Genomic DNA, 25,212 nt, shown 5'->3' on the forward strand with positions numbered 1-25,212 from the left:
CTGAAAAACGCCAATGGTTTGTGAGAAAAGGAAGAAGAGTAGGAGATTGTAAAGGTTTGGGTACGTCCCTTAAAAACGTCCTTTAAGGCCCCTTAGGGACAAATAAAGTACTTTCATACATACATACATACTTAACTAAAGTAAAAAAATAAAAATATACATTAATTATTTTCGTTTTTTTGTAAGATTACATGTAATTCGCACATGCGCCAAATAAGGATACAAATTCGCACACGATCGACCTTTGTCGCGCGACAGAGTACTCTCTTTTTTTCTCTCTCTCTCTCTCTCTTTATCTCACGCGGCGTCTCTCTCTTTCAAGAATGAGACAGAAACGTGACGCCGCGTGAGATAGCAGAGAGAGAGAGAGAGAGAGAGAGAGAGAGAGAGAGAGAGAGATTGATTGATTGATTGATCAGTATATTTATGCCCAAGCAAAGCTAAAAGGCAAGGATAGCAAAGTACTATAAAAATACAAAATATAAACTAAAATACAAAGAACACGCTACTTAAGTATAAATACAACTTAATATAAACTGTACGCAGCTAAAACTAGAAAAACACTAACGCAACAAAAGTATGACGCAACTTAAAACTAGGAAAAGATAACAAAGAATGATCTAGACAGAACTTGACTTAAGAAAACACTAATATCGCAAGATAGTTTCACGTTAAGGAAGAAGCTAAGACTAAAGGTACTAAGAGTAGCAGGAACTCAGTCTGTGAATTCAGATGAAAACAGGTACGATCGAAGAAGACTTTTGAACGCAAGAATAGTATTTGCAGACGTAATGTTATTCGGGAGAGAATGCCAGAAATATACGGCCGATATCTGAAAGGAATGTCGATATATTTCCGTTCTGAAGGCCGGAATATGAAAGGTTTGCGAAGAAGAATTAACTAGTCGATCTGACCTTCTAAGTGATGGGCTAATTGGGGTGAAAAGTTCACTCAGATAGGTTGGCGAGCCCATGTAAATGATACGATAGATCTGACAACCAAGAAAATATAGTCTTCTATTCTCTACGGACAGCCATCCTAGACGACGTCGATATTGCGTTATATGCTCGTCTTTCCGCAAATTATAGATAAATCTGATGCAACAATTTACAAGTCTCTGCAACTTCAGATTAAGTTCCTTGCTCAGGCCATGATAGACAAGGCAACAATAGTCCAAATGAAATAACACCAGAGACGTAACCAGCCTGATTCTAAGTTCCGTGGAGAGGGAATTCATATTGAATTTTAGCTTATACAACGCATAATGCACTCTCTGTGAGACATGCGAGATATGTTTTTTCCAAGAGAGATTGGATTCGAAACAGACTCCAAGGTTCCTCACCTCCCTTACATATGGCAAGGGCGTATGATTGACAATAATAGGTGGCAATGAGTCCAGATCGATATTATTGATATTTGATCCACTTCCAAAAATAATGACTTGGATTTCGCAGGATTCAATTTCAGACCATTAGCAATAGCATAATCGAAAACAGCACCTGCATCTTTGGAGATCAGGTAAAGGTTATGGAGGAGATCAGACGGAGCACAGGAACGATAGATCTGGATATCATCAGCAAATATCATGTATTCGGAATAGATCAGGACTCTCCCAATGTCGTTGATGTAAAGAGTGAACAAAGGTGGGCCAAGTACGGAGCCTTGAGGAACCCCACATAGCGTAAAAAGCCAAGAAGAAAAGTTACCATCATCATCAACAACAGCCTGAGAACGACCGGTAAGATAAGAATAGATCCAGATAAGGGTGGGATCTGAAAAACCCAGCTCTTTGAGTTTAACCAGAAGTCCAAGATGAGGTACCGTGTCGAACGCCTTGCTGAAATCAAAGAGGATCATGGTAGTAATAAACCCACCGTCAATCGCTTTCTTTATATCGTCGCAGACACGCAGTAGCGCAGATTGAGTACTGTGACATGGACGAAAGGCAGACTGTCTCATACTAATAAGATTGTACCTAGTAAGATAATCATTTATCTGTGAAACAACAATACGTTCGAGTAATTTGGACAACTCTGGCAGATTGGCTATCGGCTTCGTGTCTGACGGAGATGATGGGATGCGGATTTTCGAAAAAGGGCGAATAAGCGCCCGTTTCCACTGCGACGGAAAGAAGGAAAGTTCTAGTGAGCGATTGAAAAGAGCCGTTAGACACGACGAAATGACTGGCCAAGCCAAACGCAAGATGTAGAGAGGAATGCCATCCACTCAGGAATGAAGTGGTCTCTTAGAAATCAGCTCAAAGATCGTGCGCGGCGTAATCGCAGAAAAAACAAATTCAGGACGTTGGGACGGACAAGGAACACGAGCAATAGCAGAAATAAAGTCATCAAATAAACAAGGCGAATAAGCATCAGAAACCGAGACGTAGTGTGCATTCAATTGATTAGGCGTAAAGTAGTGTAAAGGAGAAACTAGAGAAGACTTTACGAGACCCAGCCGTGCTAGTTCTCTCCAAAGTTTAGCAGGGTCCGTAATGGTATTAAAAGAGTTTAGCTGAAACTCACTTCTGGCACGTTTAATATCTATGTATAGCTGGTTACGATATTGCCTATATACAGAATAGCCAAGTATGCTACCTGACCGCTTAGCGCGCTTGTAAATCTGATTCCGAGTGCGTATCCTAGACCTGAGATCGTCATTAAGCCACCGCACAGGGGGCTTTTTGATGACAACAACACGCTCTGAGAGAGAGAGAGAGAGAGAGAGAGAGAGAGAGAGAGAGAGAGAGAGAGAGAGAGAGAGAGAATGAATGAATGAATGAATGAATGACCTTTATTAGCTTTCTCAGCTATTTTTACATACTACATATTTATACATACAACAGAACGTACTCTTTTAGCACACGTTTGAACATTTTTAGTTCTTTGCATCTTTTAATTTCGGCTGGCAGTGCGTTATACATTTTTACTCCTTCATAGAACATACTTTTTTGCGCATTTCTCGTCCTACGAAACACTATTGCTATATCGCCGGTTTGTCTGGTTTGCCTATCAGTGTTCTTTCCCACTAATTCTAGACGGTCTTTTAATTGTTCCGGTAGCATGTTGTTCACCGCTTTAAAGATAAATGTACACACATTATAATATAGCCTCTGTCTTATGGACATAAACTGCAGCGCTTGCAGCATATGCTCCACTTTGGTATATCTATTGCATTGCAGTATGACTCTCATAGCTCGATTTTGCGCTTTTTGCAGCCTGGTTAGCTCCGTTTCACTCATGTCAATTAATAACGTTGCACAATACTCAAAATGAGGAGCTATGATTGTCTTATATATCGTGCATCTGGTATAAGCCGATATGTAATTACCTATTCTATTAAGAAAACTCGTTTTTTTTCCTATTTTCTTTAGCATATAATCACAGTGATCCCTAAATTTAAGCCTATCGTCAATCATTATACCTAGGTATTTCATCATTTCGACACGCTCTATCTCAGTTCCATCTAAGCATGTCAACATAATATTACCGCTTAGCTCTTTTCTTACACTTCTAATTATCATATATTTCGTTTTCCCTGCATTCATTTTTAACTTATTTATATTCATCCCCTTTTTTTTTTTTTTTTTTCTCTCTCTCTCTCTCTACTATAACAAACATCGAATTCGTTTTCCTTTCTAGTTCTGCGCTACTTTCTCCCTCTACATATATTAAAGTATCATCGGCAAACATTTTTATCTTACACTCTTCTGGACAAACTTTGGACAGAGAGAGAGAGAGAGAGAGAGAGAGATTGATTGATTGATTGATTGATTGAGCTTTATCAGCCTTCTCGGCTATTTTTTACATAAAATATCGTTAAATTAATTCCTCTACATGAGGTACAATATATTCTCTTAACCTACGTTTGAAAGGTTCAATTCTTTCGCATTGCTTAATTTTTATCGGCAGGGCGTTATACATGTTTAAACCTTCATAAAATATACTTTTCTGTGCGCTTCTCGTCCTGCGATATTGAATTCTAATTTGAGAGAGAGAGAGAGAGAGAGAGAGAGAGAGAGAGAGAGAGAGAGAGAGAGAGAGAGAGATATGATTTATTATGCCCAAGAAAAACTAAAGGGCAAAGATTAACAATACAAAAATAGAGAACAAATATGCGTGCACTCTCTTTCACAAAATAGTTAAGAGTAGAGCAAAACTTAACAGCTTTATCACAACAGTATACACTGTATAAAGACTAGAACTAACGCAGCTTAAAATAGGAAAAATATAGTAGAGTAAACTAACTAATACTAAGAATAAGACGCAACGCAACTTACAAGCTAATGACGGGGAAAAACACCGTCATAGACCACCCATAGCAATGAACATCATGCAACTTCACGCGCCAACAGATATGCCCTGAGAAGACCTTTGAAGGAGATAATTGAAGAAGCAGACGTAATATTACTGGGAAGGGAATGCCAAAAGTATATTGATGAAAGATGAAAGGAGTTTCTATATGTGGTAGTTCTGTGAGAAGGAATATGAAAGATTTGGGATGCAGCAAGACAGCGGTCAGATCTCCTCAACAGCGGATCAAGCAAAGCAAAATTGTCACGCAGATACGCAGGAGAGCGCATGTATAGCAAACGAAACATTTTACAGCCAAGAAAGTACAACCTCCTGTTTTCGACTGTAAGCCACCCCAATTGTCGCCTGAACGGGGTAATATGCTCGTCACGCTTAAGATCAAATATAAAGCGAATGCAACAGTTTACAAGTCTCTGTAATACAGTGTTCAATTCTCCAGTCAAACCATGATAGACTAGGCAGCAGTAGTCAATGTGCGGCATAATTAAAGCTAATACCAGCCTTATCTTTAACCTTGTGGACAAGGAGTTTTTGTTAAACTTAAGCTTGTACAAAGAGTAATGCACTTTATGAGAGACATGCAATATATGTTTTTTCCAAGAAAGGTTATTCGTAAAAATTACACCCAAATTCCTAGCTTCGTTGACAAAGGGTAAAGGCGTATGGTTTACAATAATAGGAGGTAGACAATGGAAGTCGATATCATTGACATAAGCCTGACTACCAAATATAAGTACCTTTGATTTTGCAGGATTCAGTTTAAGACCATTTAACGTAGCATAATCAAAAATGGCGTTCGCATCCCTTGAAATCAACTCAAGACCATGAAGAATGTCGGCACGCGTACATTGCAGATATATTTGTACATCATCCGCAAATAACATATGATAAACAAAAGACAGGAATCCACCTATATCATTGATGTAAAGAGCAAATAGAAGTGGGCCAAGTACAGAGCCCTGAGGGACACCAGTCGACGTGAAAAGCCACTCAGAAAAATTACCCTCATCGTCGAATACAGCTTGAGAGCGGCCAGTAAGGTAAGAAAAAATCCACGCGAGAACCTCATCAGAAAAACCAATTTCTTTCAATTTGATAAGCAAGCGAAGATGTGGGACCGTATCAAACGCTTTACTGAAGTCAAATAGAATCATGATTGTAATGAGTCTTTTATCGATTCCCATTCTAATATCATCACAGACACGTAATAGAGCAGATTGCGTATTGAAACCAGAACGATATGCAGACTGTCTCGGATTAAGCAGGTTGTGTTCATTCAAATAGTCGGTGATTTGTGAGGCAACCATGCGTTCAAGAATTTTTGACATTTCAGGAAGGTTAGCAATGGGTCGCGTATCAGACGGTGACAGTGGAGTGCGAATCTTTGAGAGAGGGCGAATCAACGCACGTTTCCATGATGAGGGAAATACGGAAGCTTCAAGTGAGCGATTGAAAAGAGGAATAAGCCACTGAGAAATAACAGGCCAAGCAATGCGAAGAACATAAAGCGGGATGCCATCATAGCCTGCAGACGCATAAGAGTGAAGAGGTCCATTAAAGATGAGCTTGTAAACAGAATCTGGCTGTATAGTAGAGAAAACAAAATCAGGACGTTGAGAAGAACAAGAAACTGAGGCAATGGCAGAAATAAAGTTCGCATATGTGCAAGGCAATACCATACTAGACACTGAGACATAGTAAGAGTTAAGTTGATCAGGTGTGAAAAAGCGGAAGGGAGAAACCGACGTAGATTTAACCAGTCCCAAACGAGCAAGTTCTCTCCACATTTTAGCAGAGTCGGTAATATTGGTAAGGGAAGCCAAGTAAAACTCACTTTTGGCACGTTTGATATCGTTGTTAAGCTGGTTGCGAAAATGACGGTAACTGGTATAACCCAGTAGACTGCCCGAACGTTTGGCCCGCTTGTACATTTGATTGCGAGTGCGGAGCCGGCATCTCAAATCATCTGTAAGCCATCGAACAGGAGGCTTCCTAATCACGGACACACGGGCAGGAGCAAAAACATCAAGTGCATCAAGTAAGGTACCAGACAGCCAGGAACAAAGCTCATCAACATTAGAAGGGCAGCCATCAACAGTCTGAACGTTAACAGCAATGGCATCTAGATGTTCAAGGAACGCAGAGACATCAATGCTCCTGTAACCACGTCGCAGAATAGAATGATCAATGTCAAGCTTACGATCAAGTGAGTACGACAATTCAAGTAGATCATGACCGGCAACGAATGGACTCGAGAGAGAGAGAGAGAGAGAGAGAGAGAGAGAGAGAGAGAGAGAGAGAGAGAAAGAGAGATTAATTGAGCTTTATTAGCCTTCTCGGCTATTTTTTCCATAAAATATCGTTAAATTAAGTCCTCTACATGAGGTACAATATATTCTCTTAACCTACGTTTGAAAGGTTCAATTCTTTCGCATTGCTTAATTTTTATCGGCAGGGCGTTATACATGTTTAAACCTTCATAAAATATACTTTTCTGTGCGCTTCTCGTCCTGCGATATTAAATTCTAATATTCTCAGTCTGCCTCGTTTGCCGTCCACTCACATCTCCTACTATTTCTATTCTATTACTTGAATGTTTTGGCATTATGCCTCTTACTATCTTAAATATAAAAATACATACATTGTACATTAGCCTCTGTCTTACATTCATAAACTTAAGGGTTTGCAGCATCAATTCTACCTTTGTATATCGCGAACATTGCAGTATGACTCTCATGGCACGGTTTTGTGCCACTTGCAGTCGATTCAGTTGCGTCTCACCCATGCCTATTAACATCGTTGCGCAATATTCAAAGTGAGGCGCTATGATAGACTTATACACAGTACATCTAGTGTACGCCGATATATCATTTCCTATTCTATTCAGAAAACTCACTTTTTTCCCTATATTCTTTAACATATAATCACAGTGATTCTCCCAACGGAGTTTACTATCGATCATTACACCCAGATGTTTCGCTATCTCGACACGCTCAATTATAGTTCCATCCAAACTTTTTACTATTATGTCTGTTTTTATTTCTTTCCTTATACTTCTAACTATCATATATTTGGTCTTATCTGCATTCATTTTTAACATATTCACATTCATCCATTCTTCAAGTATACCGAGCACCATATTTAGTTTTATTTCTAATTTCTCACAACTTTCTCCTGTTACACTTGCGGTCGTGTCATCTGCAAATAATCTAAATATACTTCCCTCCGGATAGACTTTAACTATATCATTTATATATAAAATAAACAATAGAGGTCCTAATACTGATCCCTGTGGCACGCCATATACTGTCTCAATTATTTTAGAACATATATCATTGAATCTAACTTGTTGCTTTCTATTACTTAAATACGATATTATCCATTCCAGTACCACTCCTCTTATTCCATACTGATATAATTTTTCCACTAATCTTACCCTATCTATTGTCTCAAACGCTCTCCTAAGATCCAGGAATAACACCCCCACCATTTTTTTCTCCTCAATTATCAACTTCCATTCCTCGATAAAACTTTGAATTGCTGTCTCACACGACTGCTGTTTCCTAAATCCCGATTGGTATTCGGTTATTATTTCATTGTCTTCTAGAAATTTTTCCAATTGTTTTTTTACAACTAACTCTAATACTTTTTCATATATCGGTAACATATTGATCGGTCTATACTCGCTCGCTTTTTTTGGTTTGTTTACCTTTGGTATCGGTATTATCGTGGATGTTTTCCATTCTTCTGGAAATTTACCTGTCCTAAGCGAATCATTTATTACCCCTACAAACTCATCTTTTATCACAGGTAGCACCATTTTCAGTATATCACTATTTATCCCTTCCTCTGTTTCGTTCTTTCGTGGTAGTTCCCTAACAATTTGTTCCAGATCACTTGCACTAATTGGCTCAAAATTTTCCATAATTCCCTTATTCTCGATTACATAAATAGGTCTCCTACCTGTGCCTTCTATCCCCTTATTACTAATAGATTGCACAATGTTGCTAATATTTTTTACATAATATATATTAAATTTATCAGCTATATTGCATTCTTCTATGTCTTCTAATATTTCAAAATCTACATTATCGATGTTCTCTGAACCCCTTTGCTCACCTTTAATTAATTCTTTCAAAGTTTTCCACATTTTTGTAGGATCACTCCTATTATTATCTATCATATTCTCATAATATTCTTTCTTTTTTGCCCTAATAAGTTTAACTACTGCATTTCTTTCATTCTTGAAAAATCCCCAGTCCTGTTCTTTGCCTGAGCTTATTGCTCTACTGTGAGCCTCATCCCTTCTATCTGTTGCCATTCTAATTTCATCTGAATACCACATTTTCCCTTCTCATATTTTCGGAATCTTAAACTTTTTCTTAGGTGCTACAGTATCCATTACACTTACTATACTATTAACAAATCTCTCCGCCCTTATACTTATATCTAGCCCTTGACCTTGCTCAGTTCTTTCTTCCATTATTCTAAGAAATTCATCTGCATTAAATTTACTATAGTCCCTGCCTCTGAATTCTTTATATTTATTTCTCTTTTTATTCATATTAGATTCTACTTTTAGCCATGCATGGTCCGTTATTTTCGGTTTCTCATTCACTTGTACCTTTATTTCTCTATTCGAAAAAATTAAATCTATCATTGTACGACTATCTTTTGTAACTCTCGTTGGACAATCAACGTATTGCCTCATCCCTAGGTTTTGCATTACCGTTAATAATTTCTTTGTGTAAAATGAATTTACCATTATATCTATATTAAAGTCCCCTATCACTATACAGTCATACTTTATTATTAGATCTTCAACCGTATCTTCCAAAAATCTCACAAAATCGCCATTTGACGCACTCGGCGAATGATACACTACTGCTATCATACCTTTATATATAAATTCTCTCTTATTTCTATCACCACGCACCAACAATTTGACACTATCTTTTTCTTATCAACTATTTTAAATTTAATATCATCTCTAACATATATATATATATATATATATATATATATATATATATATATATATAACAGTACTCCTCCTGTGTTTCTATTTTCAGCATCACATCTAACTATACTATACCCCGGTACATTGACCTCACTATCCTCAATTTCTACAGTCAATCTAGTCTCCGATAACGCTAGAATCGCAGGATTCACCCTCTTCATAATCTGATGTTGAATTTCATCCTTATGCGCCAAGAAGCTTTGCGCATTTGTATGCCAGAGTAATTCCGCTTCTCCCTGTAGTTGCTATTTTGCATCTTTCCAGCCGGCTCTTTTTTTCTCTTCTTCCAATACTTTCTTAAATGTCGGACATTCCGAATCCAGCGCCTCGTGTTCAACATTTATCTTCAAGTTGTACGTCTGATTCTTATAGGTTACAGTTTACACACCTCTTCTTCGCCGTCGTACATTCATTCGCCTTATGATTTCTTGCACATTTATAGCATGTTTCCTGTCTCGTGCAATTCTTGGCAATATGGTAATAGCCCCAGCAATTAAAACATCTTCTAACACTAATATAATTAAATATAGGACACTTTCGCCATCCTAAATTTATTTTTCCTCTGTTTATTAGTGAATTATGAGTGCTTTCATCCACTTCAATTATTACGGATACTTGCTCAGTATCCTTATTTTTTCCTCTTAATATTTTCTTCACTAGGTGCATACAGGATTCTTCGCCAATTCTATTCTGCTTCTTGAATGTATCTATCAGTTTATCATCCTCCATTTTCATTTCTTCTCCACCAACATTAATTATTTTAATCTTTGGTTTCCTCTTCTGTGGCTCAGAGACCTTGACCTCCTCGCCCATTGCCGCTTGTACCGTCATCTTTAGCTTATCCTTCTCTTCTTCCGTCTCACATCCTAAGATCACTGTCCCTTTACTTCTCTTTCTTAATTTGGTAATTCCTATTTCCATCTTGGTTATATCAATTTTATCTTTAATTGTTTTCTTCGTAATTTCACTCTCTTGTTGTACTTTTGGTTTTATAATCAAGATATTTTCTTCCTTCCTTTCTTTAATCACATCGCTATATTTTCTTGTCGCTCCACTTGACGGTCCATATGCCCCTTGCGTCAACATTTTTCTCAATTCTTCTATTAATGCCTGTTTAATCATCTCCTCACGGACTATTTCTTTTATCATTGACTTGATGTTCTTTTTACATGCTGCCTCATCTTTTAATTCTTTCACTGTTTTTACAAGCCAATCTATTTTTCTATCAATATCTTCTGTTCCACTCGCGGCTGCTACTTTATTCCCGCTGCTTGGCGCCGGACTCATTTTTGCAGGTACCGTTGCTCTTCCTGCTGCTGCCACTGCTTTATTTATATCAGCTACTTTATCACCATCACTAATAATTAACTTCTCGAATGGGCCAGGACACGGCACCAAATCGCGGTTTCTATCATAAATTTTGTGCTTAGATACACAAGAGAGAGAGAGAGAGAGAGAGAGAGAGAAAGAAGAAAGGTATAGGAAAGCTATTGGCGTATTCCTGGAACAAGGATTGGCGAAACTTGTCTGCGTTGTAGGAAAGGAAAGGTAAAAGAAGATGGAAATAGGAAAATTAGTTAAAAGGTCACGCAAGGCTTGGTGAGATATGGAAAGGAAGAAGAAGAAGAGGAAATGCGGAAGGAGAAAAATTAGGAGGTATGAACATTACAGTTTAAAAGACGCAGCAGTTTTCTGGAAATATTAGAATCTTTGGATGACACGGAGGCGAATCCAGGTATATTAACTATGCAACAGTAGATAGGAGACATGGGAAGATAACTAAAGAACGCGCATGCGAGGAGGAAATAAATGTTGCTTCGGTGGGAACGAGAGAAGAAGAGCTGGGAGGCAATTTACTAGGAGTGAAGGAGGAGCAGTGTCGAAGAATTTGGCAAATAAGGAAGAGGAATGGAGCGATCCGAGGGCACAGAAGTGATTCGAGTTAAATTAGAAATGAATTCAAAAGATCAGGAAAATTAAGAAGATAATATATAGGAAGAAAAAGAAGAGAAGGTAGGGGCATATAGGGAGGTGTGATGAGTTTGGAAAAGCTGGGGACATAGGATAGTATTAGTTAGGTAGCAAGAGATTTGTTATTAGTCAGGTTTATTATATGTATTGTAAGATGAGAGAGTTACGTTAATATTTGAAGGTAAAGGTAAATAATTATTAATATATTAAGATGTCATTGAAAAAAACAGGAAAATAGTTGTAATATTAAGGTAAAGGTAGGGATAAAGAAAAAGGGAGAATTAGGTTTTAGATTATAAAGTTTATAGAGAATATGCATTGATTTAGAATTCAAGTTTTATAAGTTTTAGGATGTAAGGAATGTTATTTTAGAGACAAAGCGAGATATGAGTCTAAAGGAGATTTGGGAAAAATTTAGAAATAAAAGATAAATATAGGAAATATTAGTTGTTGCGCGTTGCGGTAAGAAGGTATGTGTGTGTATATAGGTAAATAATGTCTGTTTCTTGGCTTGATACTGCCGAAGCGGACTAGTTCAAGTATTACTGCATGAGTTTAGGTTGTGAGTTTAACGTGCAAATAATGGGTTTAGGCGTGTAGGGTTTAAGGGGTGGTTTTTCTAGAAGAAATTAAAAAAGTATGGAATAAGGAATTAACAGTGTCACGCGTTAAGTTTAAAAAAGTTGGTATGAGTGTGTTTAAGGTATATTGTAAACCAAGTCCATTCCATGGCTTTGTATAGCTGAAATTAAATAAATCTATCTATCTATTGCGCCGAGAATAATTTGGCATTAAGAGGCTCATCAAATAATATAGACGATAATAATTGCGGCATTTTTCTGAAAACTATTAAGTTAATAGCAAAACACGACCCAGAAATACGATGTCACGTCGAGGCTATAAAAATATTAGGAAGACGTATATCTTACTTTTCAAATATTATACAGAATGAAGTAATAAGCCTACTTGCCTACAAAGTAAAAAAAATCATTGTTAGCGAAATTCATAAAGCGAAGTACTTTTCTATTTCCTTTGACTGTACTCCAGATACAGCTCACAAAGAGCAAATGACCCAGATCATACGATATGTTAAGGTAACACAAAAAGGAAAGTGTTCAATTGAAGAAAGGTTTATCGATTTTATAGAAACCAAACAAAAAACGGGTGAAGGACTGGCACAAGATATTTTAAACAAATTGCAGGCTGATAACTTAGACATCCAGAATTGTAGAGCTCAGTGTTACGATAATGGTGGACCACCACAAGACCCTGGTCGAAGCTTTTTTAGTTCCAATGGGCAGTTCATTTCAAAGGATTCCCTGATGGCATCACTCATAAAGTCTGATGCTGCCTCCTGATCCTCCTTTGTGTGAAATCTGGTCGGTGCATTTTTTAGCCGGCTAGTTAAGTCAGCTTTAAAGCCCTCCCAGTTTGTTATCCTGGGGTTTTTTCCCCATTGTTCATCTTTTTGTACTCTCACAAGATCGAAACGGATCTGTCTGTGGTCGGAACCTGAAGGTTCATTTGAGACCTTCCATCCCGCCACCAGGTCACGCACCTCTATTAAGCTGGACCCCCCACCAGCGCAAATCAAGTTCGCACTAGGTCAAAAATTTAGTGCTATTTAGATGCTAATTAAGTGCCCTAGTCCGAATTTTGGTGCTTGAACCGTTTAGCAGGAAATCGCGTAAAAAATGGGGGGGGTCCAGCTTGCCATTAAGCTGGACCCCCCCATATCAGAAAATAGTTTTATAGAGAAGATAAGTACACTATAATTTAGTGCTAATTAAGTGCTAATTAAGTGCTCTAAAATAACGATAAAATATTGACAGATTATAACATTTATTTAAATATACCACTATATATATTGAACACAGTACCGTCGCGATCAACACAAACACTTAAAAAATTTGCTGCATGAATATATTCGTTACTAAAATGATCGAAAACATATATTTTCCAAGTCTGAGTTCATTAGCTAACAGTAAAACAATTACGATAATTAACTTAGACCAGCCGTTGGCGCTGAGCACTAAGTTCCGTCATCTGATCGTCTACGAATTAGTTGCTCGCATGATTTATAGTATTAAAATAATTCTCAGACATTGTACTTTAAAAGAATATCACCATTCGAATTTAGTGCTAGCTGCATAGTGTCGAAATTAATTAATTAATCAATGGAGCGCGCGCTTCGCGGATAAACTAATTAATTTCAACGCTATCCAGCTAGCACTAAATTCAAATCGTGGTATTTTCTTAAAGTACAATGTCTCAGGATTATTTTGGGACCATGATCACGCGAGCACCTAATTCTTTGACGATCCTGTAACGAACTTTAGAGCGCGGCGCACGCGCTCCATGGATAAATTAATTAATTTCAACGCTATACAGCTAGCACTAAATTCGAATCGTGATATTTTCTTAAAGTACAATATATGTCTCAGGATTATTTTAAGACCATAATCACGCGTGCACCTAATTCTTATAACGGCAAAACTTGCAATTTTGACAGTTTTTCTTTTTATTTGCAGAAATAAATAATAATAATTTACCAACGCTGCAACAAATGAGGCAGCAAATTCAGCAACAGCAGTTCCTGATTGAGGAGCTCCAAAGAAAGTTGCGAGAGCGAGACCAACTGCTAAACCAGCCGCAGGAGCAGGCGCAGCAGCAGCAGGAGGCCGAGCAGCTACTGCTGGAGCATCCGCTGGCACAGCAGCAGCAGGAAATCAACGGGAGCAGCTGCTGACGTAGCAGCAGCAGGGACTAATTAGTACGTATAATTTTTTAATAAAAAATACGATTGTTTTTATGTATATTAGGGCAAATTAAATTAAATCTCTATGCACGGCCTGTTCAGAATCCTCGACGAGAAAGCCTGAAATATGTAAAAAATAATGTATCTTAATTATCTGAAATTTTTTTATGCATAAAACGTAAGAAAAATGCAGTTAGCCACCTTATCTCGTGTTCGACATACGTCAGCTACGCATGTAAACGTGTTAAAAAAAATATAATTAGTTAGCTGGTATACCGGTAAAGCTAAAATTTTTTTGAAGATGCTCGCCGCGCTGCATTTTTAAGGGCTCTGCGCACAATGAAAAGAATAGAGAACGGGGAACAGGGTTTAGAGAACAGTTCAATATTAATATATGAAATTCAACATATATGTGCAGATTTATTAACACAGACAGGTTTCTCTCTGACACAGAATAGACGAACAGAGGAATAGCGCTAAGGAACAGTGATGAAATTTTATTCTATTTCTGTATATATGCACAATGAATGTCAATATTAAACTCTGTTCCCTGTTTCCTATTCTTTTCATTGTGTGCACAGCCTCTTAAACGCGTCAGTTAGGCGTTTGAACACTCTGACGACTGGCTGACTGCGTTTTTCTTATATTTTATGCACTACCATCATTTTAAACAATTTTCAGAGCTTTACTGGTATAAGTCGACTGCAGATTACATTTTTTTAACACGTTTACATGCGCGTAGCTGACGCATGCCGAACACGAGATAAGGTGGCTGATTGCATTTTTCTTACGTTTTATGCAGTAAACTAATATTTCAAAAAGTTTCAGCTTTGCCAATATAAGCTAAGTATACCATTAGTTTTTACGTATTTCGTCGGATCCTGATCACGTGATGGAACAAACTGACGGCCATTTTGCTATGTTTTAGCACAAATATTGTAAAAAAATATATAAACTAGCCATACACTGTAATTGGGATGAAATTAGTGTCGCTGCCTCCCGGACTAATACCTTAAGAACGGCCAAAAGCGGGGTCACAAACAGTTTATGATTTATTTCAAACTCCATTTATTCTTTGTCATCATTAGTCCATGTGAACGTATATTAATTACATGCTTTTACATGGATATAGTTTATATGTATAAGGATACACACGTGCCAAAGAAAAAATTTCCATACAAAAATTTTGTTTCTATTTTCAAATGATACATTCTTTATACGCTGCGTATTAAAAATTCAGAATTTATTAATCATAGATTAGATTATAATTTCTTAAATAAATATGAACGTTCTATTGTGTGTAGATAATGATATAAAATAGCGAGTTATTTGCCCCGTCCGTTTCGTTCATTCAACGAGCAAAGAGGACGAGCCTCGTGTAGGATAAACGTTGCCGAAATCGAAGATCGAATTTAAGAATCAATCTGTTCTCGTAGCGCGGATAATAAAATCAAAAGGCGCAATTAGAGCTCTTCCACCACTAGAGACTGAGGCTTTTATTTACATCTAAAATAAAACAATATATACTTATAATTATAGTAATTATAGACAATATTAATAATAATGCCGTTGTATCGTACATTCCCACAAATCGTCCTTTAAATACAAATCAAGAGTACAAGTAACGGCAATATTACATGCTACAAATACCATAACTCGTACCTGCCCAGCCACTCTCATATATTCTTCAATGATAAATTATACATACAAATTATTTATTTAGATCTATGATTGATGTAATCCTTTCTAAATGAAAAAAAATGCAATTGCAATATGCAATAGCGAATAGTTGGATATAAATATAGACATGTTAAAGTTTTTGCGATTTATTTTAAGAATTAACTTGTAATTTATGGTAAGATTTGTTACGACAATTAATATTACGCAGTATCTCTATTTTTAAATAACGCTCTTTCATTTAAAAATCACATTAAATTTCAAATAAAACGGAATATGTCGATTAAAAAAAATTATAAACGGATTTTGTATTCTCGAAGAATCTAATGCGTACAAGAGCGTCAAACTCGTACAAGTGCTACAACTTAATCTCCTTTTTTCTTCAATAAATACTGGTACAAACTGCCGAGGGCTGCAACTTCTGAAGGAAGGCACAAATCATAGCCGTTCTATTGCGCATACTAAAGAGTCTTATATTCCTGAAGGATTTAGCTCCTTTCGTATCTTAATAACTTCTATGTTGCACAAAATTAAGCTGACGCCTCGTCTGGAATTGTCGACGGCTGTCAATGGTCCGTTGCTAATTTCTTAGGATGGCGTTCCTGCGCGCGTTTAAGTCGCTGTAATAAAAGACCGTGCAGTTGATCGACCTCCTTAGGTGCCGCTTGTACAATGAAGATTCGAATATCCCCGTCTAGTACATCCATAGCAGTTAGTCTTAATGATTTAGGTCCAGCACGTTCCGCGGTCATACCCGGCCATACTTTCGTATTCAGGATCAACCGTTGCGTCCCGGCGGTACGGCCGACTAAACGAGACTCTTCATCTCGATCATTGAGTCTTAGCGTACCTCTACCCCTTTCTTGCCAACTGCTACTAGTCTACAACATACAATAAACTATAAAATCAATGCTAAATCAATATAAGTTAATTCATATAATGCTATTTCAATATTCATTGTTTCTAATTTTACTTTAACACATTTGCCACCAAGAGTATTTATTTATTATAGCTATCTTTCCATGCACGCCGGATTAAACAACTTTATATTAAGAAGACCGGCAAAATACTTGATTTATAGTGTTGAATTTATAATACTGACAATGAGTTGCACAAAAATATGATATAATTATTTAATAGTCGCCCCATGACAGTCATTGATGATCGACAAAACGTTAAATCGACAAAAAAAAACTTGGTGTCAGAGTCACCAACGACCATCATTAGCGGTGAATGTGTTAAGTATTAAACAATTTATCATTCTTAAAGTTTACACACCTTGTCGAAGGCAAATAACTTGCAATTGATCTGAAGAATATTTGTTTCTCCTTCTTCGCCAGTTAATAATGTAACTTGATTATATTTCCTCTTGTTCGCGCGATTAGCTTCCTCCAAAACCTGCGCTGCTTGAGTTAATGTTAAACCTGGCCTCACTGTAGTACGGCAATTCGCAGCTGCATTTGAGAACAGAAGTTCAGAAGATCCATTTTCATTGCTCTCTTTGCTTTTTGTCTCGTCTTTCTCAGAATTATTCGAACTCTCTGTGTCATTCGAAACAGTAACGCGTTCTTTCAAATTCTGACCGAACACAAAGCTAGGAGTAGATGCGCTGGATGCCACAGTATTATTTACATTGTTCTCATTCTCCTTGGTACTCGCACCCAAAGGCAAAAATTTCAGCTTTATGTCCTCCACAGGCTTCTCCTCGCTTTTAAAGTCTTTGTCCGTTTCGGCCTTATTGCTCTTCATTAGAGGCTCATCCTCATCTATGGAATTATCAGTAGCCTTCACAAACGGATTGTGAAATTTCGCAGGTTGCAAGACAGTTTTGTCGGTGGCCCCTGTAGAACTATTCGTTAACACACTTAATTGTGACGGCCTTAGTATAGACGACTTTGATTTACTAGCTACAGGGTTTGAAAATTCATTAACACCAAATGACGTTCCCAATTTTGAAACAGCTAGCACAGGACCTGCAAACGCGCGATATGTATTAATATGTCGCATCAGTTTTCTTATCAAATTGTATAAACTCACTATGTTTCTTATTGAGAGTCTTAACAGCTGCCAATGTGGATTCTTGGTTGTTTGATTCTGCTGTATGGCTTTTTGTGTCATCTGCAAAATCCATAAGTTTATTTGCTTCATGAATAAACATTTCATTGTATAGTAACAGAGGTGATTATTTATAATTGTTGCGTGCATTCCCCCGTGATACGAATTACATTAATATTTCAGAATAACCATAAACGTGCGTATCCCGGTCAGTTGGTGTGGCTAAATTGCTAGTCGTTGAATCCTCGGTAGAGTCCTCCAGCAACTCTTCGGGCGGATCGACTTTCAGGACGAGTGGCGGATGATCGATATCCTCTACACCCTCTAATAAAGTAGAAACAAAAGATTAAAATCATTATCACGAAACGGTTAGCTCGTCGGTTTATGAACGCGACAAGTGGAAATCTCGTCGGAAAACGTCTCGTATTTTCGGTATGTGTCACATCGTGCCACATCACGCAACACGGAGTACTCTTGGCATTTAAAGGATATTATTTCACTTCTACACACAGGTGCAACTGAATCTAGAGAAGACACAAAACGCACCCTTGCAATCCGCCATTTTTTACGTCGAAATGAACATAGACAAATATTACAAATAAATGCTGCCGCTACGGCGCTACAGTGTCACCAGAATGCAAAAGTATTTGATACCAACCGTACGAATTTGATATCGTCTTGTATGAATAAAGTCCTAAGCTCCGGTAACTTAGCCGGTCAACTTCGACTTTATTAATTTTTATATTTTTTTATCGTTTGTTGGTCGTTTGTTGGTGATTGTTGGCCTAATTACAACGTTTGTTGGTTCTTAATTTTTTTTTTAATTTAAAAAGAAAAATTAGCATTACGTTAGCCGGAAAAATTTTATTTTTAATTTCAAAAAAGCCTAATCAATGCGTAATCGTTTGCTAATGATTGTTAGTCTAATTTTAGCGTTTGTTGGTTTATTATTAGTCTTAAAAACGAAAAAAACGAAAAATTATCTCAAATATTAAAGTAATCAAAGATTGGTTTATTTGCCTACGACTTAAGCTTTATTTCTATCAATTTAAGGCTAACATCTATAAAACTGCCATATGAATACGGGCCTTAACATCGGCAGAAAATCGCGAAAAGATATTCGTATGTATTTGACCGGAAATGAATGTCCGGGAAAGAATCTACCATATGAAATCGTTTGTATTTCGTATGAAGACTTTTGAAGTGCAATTGAAAAGGTTTGTGAGTCATTCGTTTAATTGTAATTAATTAATTATTTTTACACCTTGCATTTAGCCGAAATAGATAAATTAATAAAAGTTTTTATACGGAATCGTTTGTATTTTGTATGAAGAGTTATGAAGTGTGATTAAAAAGGTTTGTAAGTCACCCAGATAATTTTAATTAAATATTTATAAACTCGGTAATTAGCCGAAATATAGATTTTTAGTTATTCATGTTAAAAGAAGAAGGCGCTAGTGTTCCCAAAGGTTCGTCTGCAATCAGAATTAATATGAACGTTTTAAAAATTATTTTATACAGAAATAAATAAATATACAGGCTAATAAGTCTGTAGCTATAAGCGATAGTTACTAATTAAGTTTGTAAAGATGTACCAGCTGTGCAGGGTGAAGAGCAGGTTATGTCAAACGCCCACCCAATTAAAAGAGACTTAAATGTCATTACTGCTGAGAAGTACTTCTTGCCATTTAAGTTTAGCATGTCAGAGCAACCGAATTGTCCATTGCGTTCCACCTTGAATTTTTTTTACAGTCGTTTATTAGGATTGCCCTACTTTTAAATTGAGCGTTTTTTAATGTATTATTATTATTGAACTACTGATATCGATATATTATTAGTAATATTAAAACTTGACAGAGTGACGTAAACTAATTCGCTCATAGTATTATAACAAAGTATTATGCGTTCAAATTCTCGAAAGCTAGCTTCTTTACTATGCTCTCTCTTTATGTCGATCGATTCAGATAAAAATCTCCGAAGTCTTTCTTTCTCTCGCGATATTCCTAGAGTAAAACTGTACAAAAACTCTACGAAAGTGGCGATATTTTTCACGGATCTGGTTTGAGTCTCGGCTCTTGGGGAAGGTACGCATGTAGAAAGAGTACGCCAACACAGTTTATCCTGCTAAAATGGTTATCAATCTCTATAAGTTCTTTATTGTTTACACATAAATTATAGAATATCTAAACGTTTCTTTTTTTTCGATGTCCTGTGAAATTGTACAATAGAGTTACAAATAAAGATAAAGCCACAATAAAGATAGCGTTTTCGATTTGGTGACTCGACCCGACCCAGGTTCGGGTCGAGTCAGATCTCAAGTTCGATTTAAAACTCGATATCTTTAGGAACGCACTCAGTATCATGACGGAAGGTGTGTCTCCTAACCTATTACTGATAGTTCACGGAAGCTCTATGGCTCTAGCACTATTTGAGGGCAGCTCCCGAGTGGCGCGAGCCTCGGGGCGCCACGCTTACGTGCGGTCGTTGTGTGACAACAGAAGTGCTCGACGTGTCGTAGCATCCAGACGTGTTGTACAAAGAGAGCAAATATATTATAGAGCATTAGAGAAATACTTGTGTTTTCCTGTCCACCTCGCCACGCATACAGTCGACATTATCAAGTAGCCTACATTAATAATATTAACAATTATACATATATGCAATAAAAGATATATCTTTTATTGCATATATGTATAATTGTTAATATTATTAATAATCTATTACAGAATAAGCAATAAAAAAGTTTTTTACAGCAATAATTCTCTTAACACTTTAATGTTCATGTTTCACAGGCGTATGTATATACGGACGCTAGAAGAATTATCGGTGTTGAAATGAACGAGGAACTCTGTAACCTCCAAAATGAAATTCTGTGTAAATACAAAATGGACGATCGTATATCTATTTTACATAAGAGAAGAGGTTCCAGAGACGATCAAACAAAGCGACGTTATTGTCATTAATAACGTATTTGATTTTATTTGCCCAGAGATGTACAGATAGATATATGGAAATTTTTGAAAAATGCTATAAATCCAAAAACGCTGCTCATCACTCGTCCATCAGTCGAAGCAACTTTCAAAACTTTATCAATTGGAATCTCGGTGGAAAAGTGGTTGAAACCTTTTAAAAAGCCACAGTCTGATAAATTCTCTTTCTTACCTGACTACGAAGATAAATTCGCTGAAATTTCGTGTTATATATATATATATATATATATATATAATATATCTTCAAAAAAAAATGCGGTCTTATTGAGGATATTAGATTAAAATATTTGTTTATATACAAATTTGTGTTATATATTACTGTAAAATAAAGCGAACAAAATATTTAACTAATTATCTCTCCTTTAACTTCTGATTTTATTTTTCTCATAATATTATGACGCGACGTATGACGCGCTCAGCGGAAACTTAACCTAAAACTGGATTCAGACAGGACGCGTCAAGCAGCGAGCAGCAACCAATCAGCGAGGCGATATTTTCTACGCCACTGCTGATATCACCTTGCTGATTGGGTTGCTGCTCGCTGCTTGACGCTGACGCGCCCTATCTGAATCCAGCTTAAGCGTAGCATAAAGCCGTGATCAGACTATGGATTGGGATTGAGGCCAATATTCATACTCGGTTTTTATTTTTAAGACCGTCTTAAGTAATGTCTTAAAATGCTAATACGGCTCTGTGATTGGTTCATAACATCTTAAGATGTGATCCTTAAAGCTATCTGTAATACCTACACTCGTTTTTAACAATATTTGCTTTGTATAAAAATTCTACAACTTTATGTTACAAAATGAGGGTGCAGGTCTATTCAGTAGACATCAAGGAACATCATACCGTTTGTAGAATTTATAGGCTGAGACTCCAAACAAATAAGTTAAACAAAAAGTACGATAATGTACGTACATTACGTTCACGTAATTGTATTTTTCGTTTAACTTTTTTGTTTGGAGTCTCAGCCTAATTCTACAAACGCGCGGTATAATATTCCTTCATGTTTACTTACTGAATGGACCTGCACCCTCATTTTGTAACATCAAGTTGTAGAATTTTTATACGAAGCAAATATTGTTAAAAACGAGTGTAGGTATTACACACAGCTTTAGCATCCTCTTAAATATAAGATTTGACTATGAATACCGGCCTGAGATTGGATTGAAATTTGACCAATTAGAGCAAAATTCACTAAACTTGAAGTTAGTTTTTTTTATTCTGAGGGTGCCATTACATGGAGCGCGGAAACGCGGAATAGAATAGTAACTAGATTCCGCGTTTCCGCGAGTTGAGTCCCGCACGTTTGAACGGAAAAGCGGAATCCGCTATTATCGTGTATGTATGTAATGGCTGCGTTTCGATATTCACTGCCAGTACGAGGCTCTTACCTCGATCATAATATGACAGATCTTTATGAAATTAATATATGTTGTAAAGTGAACCACAACGGACCGATGCCCAAAACTTGAGCATAGGTTGACGATAAAAACTGTAAAAATATCAGTATTGAAATTCGCATTTTTAACACAGGGCATATGGTAAACACTAAAATTTTTACCGGAAGTGATGTATTTTCTTGGCAAGTTTGCGAGCCAGGTAAACAAAAAACTAAGGAATTGTAGTTAAAATAATAATCTTTCTAATGATAAGAAGAAAACTTGGTGTTGACGATGAGTTATAAAAGATATTGTAGTTTTAATATGACGTACGACAGGTTAGGCGAATGATCTTCCGAGTGTCAAAATAGCGCGAAGTTTCTAACCTCACTTGCACATGTCTTCTCTGCGCTGTATGGTAGCGGCATAATTATTCTCTCGCGCATTGACAACCTTTATTTTCGCGAATTTTCCTTTCATTTTCCCTCTCAGCATTCTCACGTTATATCTTTCTTTTGGCTCCATCTCTTCATCGCATCATTCGCTACAACGCTACACGGCTACACCTCACTTAGCTGCAGACTGCTACAGACGACGTTGTGACACGCGCATGTTCTGCTCTTTAGCACTGACGTAGTCAACTGACTTATTGTATAAATTTTAATATTTACACTAATAGAACATATAACTTACTCTTACACTATGTAAAAATCATTATTTATTTTTTTATTTAATTTTCCGATAATTTTATAACCAATTATTAATGATAATTTTTCGGTTGCTACATTGATTAGAGCAGCCGGGTAAGAGCCTCCTTAACGCAGCCTATATGTATACACCTCTATGAAGTTGGCCGGACTACTTCAACGTATCAAACTTTCATTAATTGGAATCGATTGGTGGTCGTTTGGTGGTCTTTGGTAGTCTAGTCCGATCGTTTGGTGGTTAGTCGTTTTCCTGTAAAACAAAAATGAAATTTCCGGTGTGAAGTTAGCCGGACAATTTTTATTTTTCAACCAATTTAACTTTTTTATAGCTCATTCGACGCGGAATCGTTTGGTGGTCACGAATATCATCATAAAAACGTTTGGTGGTCAACCGTTTTCCCAGAAAATAGAAAAAACCGTATGCGCATAATGCCGGACATATCACCTGCTCTGTGCCACTAGTCGGAACAATTGTATTTATCACCCAAATTGACTTTGATAGGGCTCAATCGACGCGGAATTGTTTGGTGGTCACGAATATTGTAATTAAAACGTTTGGTGCGGTCAATGGTTTTCCTAAGAAATAGAAAAAACCGTACTCTCACGCTATTGGTCGCATGACTCCGTGACGTTACTCGGTAATTTGATGGATAAACATTATTTATCAATCTAATTGACTTTCATAGGCTCAATCGACGCGGAATCGTTTGGTGGTCACGAATATCGTCATTAAAACGTTTGGTAGTCAATGGTTTTTCTAAGAAATAGAAAAAACCGTACTCTCACGCTATTGGTCGCATGACTCCGTGACGTTGACTCGGTAATTTGATGGATAAACATTATTTATCAATCTAATTGACTTTCATACGGCTCAATCGACGCGGAATCGTTTGGTGGTCACGAATATCGTCATTAAAACGTTTGGTGGTCAATGGTTTTCCTAAGAAATAGAAAAAACCGTACTCTCACGCTATTGGTCGCATGACTTTGTGACGTTGGCTCGGTAATTTGATGGATAAACATTATTTATCAATCTAATTGACTTTCATACGGCTCAATCGACGCGGAATCGTTTGGTGGTCACGGATCACGAATATCGTCATTAAAACGTTTGGTGGTCAATCGTTTTCCTAAGAAATAGATAAAACCGTACTCTCACGCCATTGGTCATACACGACTTCGTGACGTTAGCTCGGTAATTTGATGGATAAATATTATTTATTAATCAAATTGACTTTTATACGGCTCAATCGACGCGGAATCGTTTGGTGGTCACGAATATCGTCATTAAAACGTTTGGTGGTCAATCGTTTTCCTAAGAAATAAAAAAAACCGTGCTCTCACGCCATTGGTCGCATGACTCCGTGACGTTGGCTCGGTAATTTGATAGATAAACATTATTTATCAATCAAATTGACTTTCATACGGCTCAATCGACGCGGAATCGTTTGGTGGTCACGAATATCGTCATTAAAACGTTTGGTGGTCAATCATTTTTCTAAGAAATAAATAAAACCGTATTCTCAAGCTATTGGTCGCATGACTCCGTGACGTTACTCAGTAATTTGATGGATAAACATTATTTATCAATCTAATTGACTTTCATACGGCTCAATCGACGCGGAATCGTTTGGTGGTCACGAATATCGTCATTAAAACGTTGGTGGTCAATGGTTTTTCTAAGAAATAGAAAAAANGTCGATTTTTAATCATTAATAACTCGTCAACTATTGCGAAAATTGCAAAATGGTACATGACTTTTCGACTCAGTTTGGCTCGCTCTATCTAAATATGAAAAAAGTACCAACAATTGTGGGGCACCCTGTATATATATAAAATTTGCGAGTTTTAAGGTGATGCTGGAGCCGTCTGTATAACCGACAAAATTACCATTTTCTATGTTATCGACTATATCTGTCCTTGTATAGACAAAGATATAGACAAGGTATGTACATTGCACGCACACATACGCACGATGCACATCGACATTATACTTTTATATTACTCTTTCAAATCTTGATCTGGAGGGTTTATCGATGTTTTTCTTGTTGTGCAATTCGGGGGAACTTGTTTTCGCGTTCGTATCAATGGTATATCTCTTATATGAAATACATCTTGTGACGAGTTGACAGCTCGCCGCAACTCGAGACGCCATATTGGGATGAAAGTAGGATAAGGAAATCTGTACTTCCGTAATGTTTTCTCGTTTTCTATATAAAATCAGAGTTCCCCCGAATCATTAACCCCTTCGTTGGCAGAGAGAATTCGACAAAAAGTGCCCAAAATGGCAGGAAAATTTTTTATCCTGAAAATTTGTACCCTGGGGTTTTTGAGGGCCC

General features: G+C 37.0%; 2 protein-coding genes across 2 annotated transcripts in view; one reads left to right on the forward strand and one right to left on the reverse strand.

Annotated features, from left to right (window-relative positions):
- Positions 1 to 25,212, forward strand: part of LOC143907328 (uncharacterized) — a 156,163-nt gene that overhangs the window by 61,990 nt on the left and 68,961 nt on the right. The window lies entirely within an intron of this gene.
- Positions 15,526 to 18,445, reverse strand: Ranbp3 (ran-binding protein 3). Its single transcript, XM_077423656.1, has 5 exons — positions 18,341 to 18,445; positions 17,984 to 18,118; positions 17,777 to 17,857; positions 17,018 to 17,712; positions 15,526 to 16,620 (listed from the first exon to the last, which is right to left on the reverse strand). The coding sequence occupies exons 1-5, from the start codon at positions 18,354 to 18,356 to the stop codon at positions 16,306 to 16,308; spliced, it is 1,242 nt and encodes a 413-aa protein (XP_077279782.1). The 5' UTR covers positions 18,357 to 18,445; the 3' UTR covers positions 15,526 to 16,305.

Source organism: Temnothorax americanus, unplaced genomic scaffold, assembly GCF_048541705.1.
Source record: "Temnothorax americanus isolate GAGA-0224 unplaced genomic scaffold, ASM4854170v1 Scaffold8, whole genome shotgun sequence".
NCBI lineage: Eukaryota > Metazoa > Arthropoda > Insecta > Hymenoptera > Formicidae > Temnothorax > Temnothorax americanus.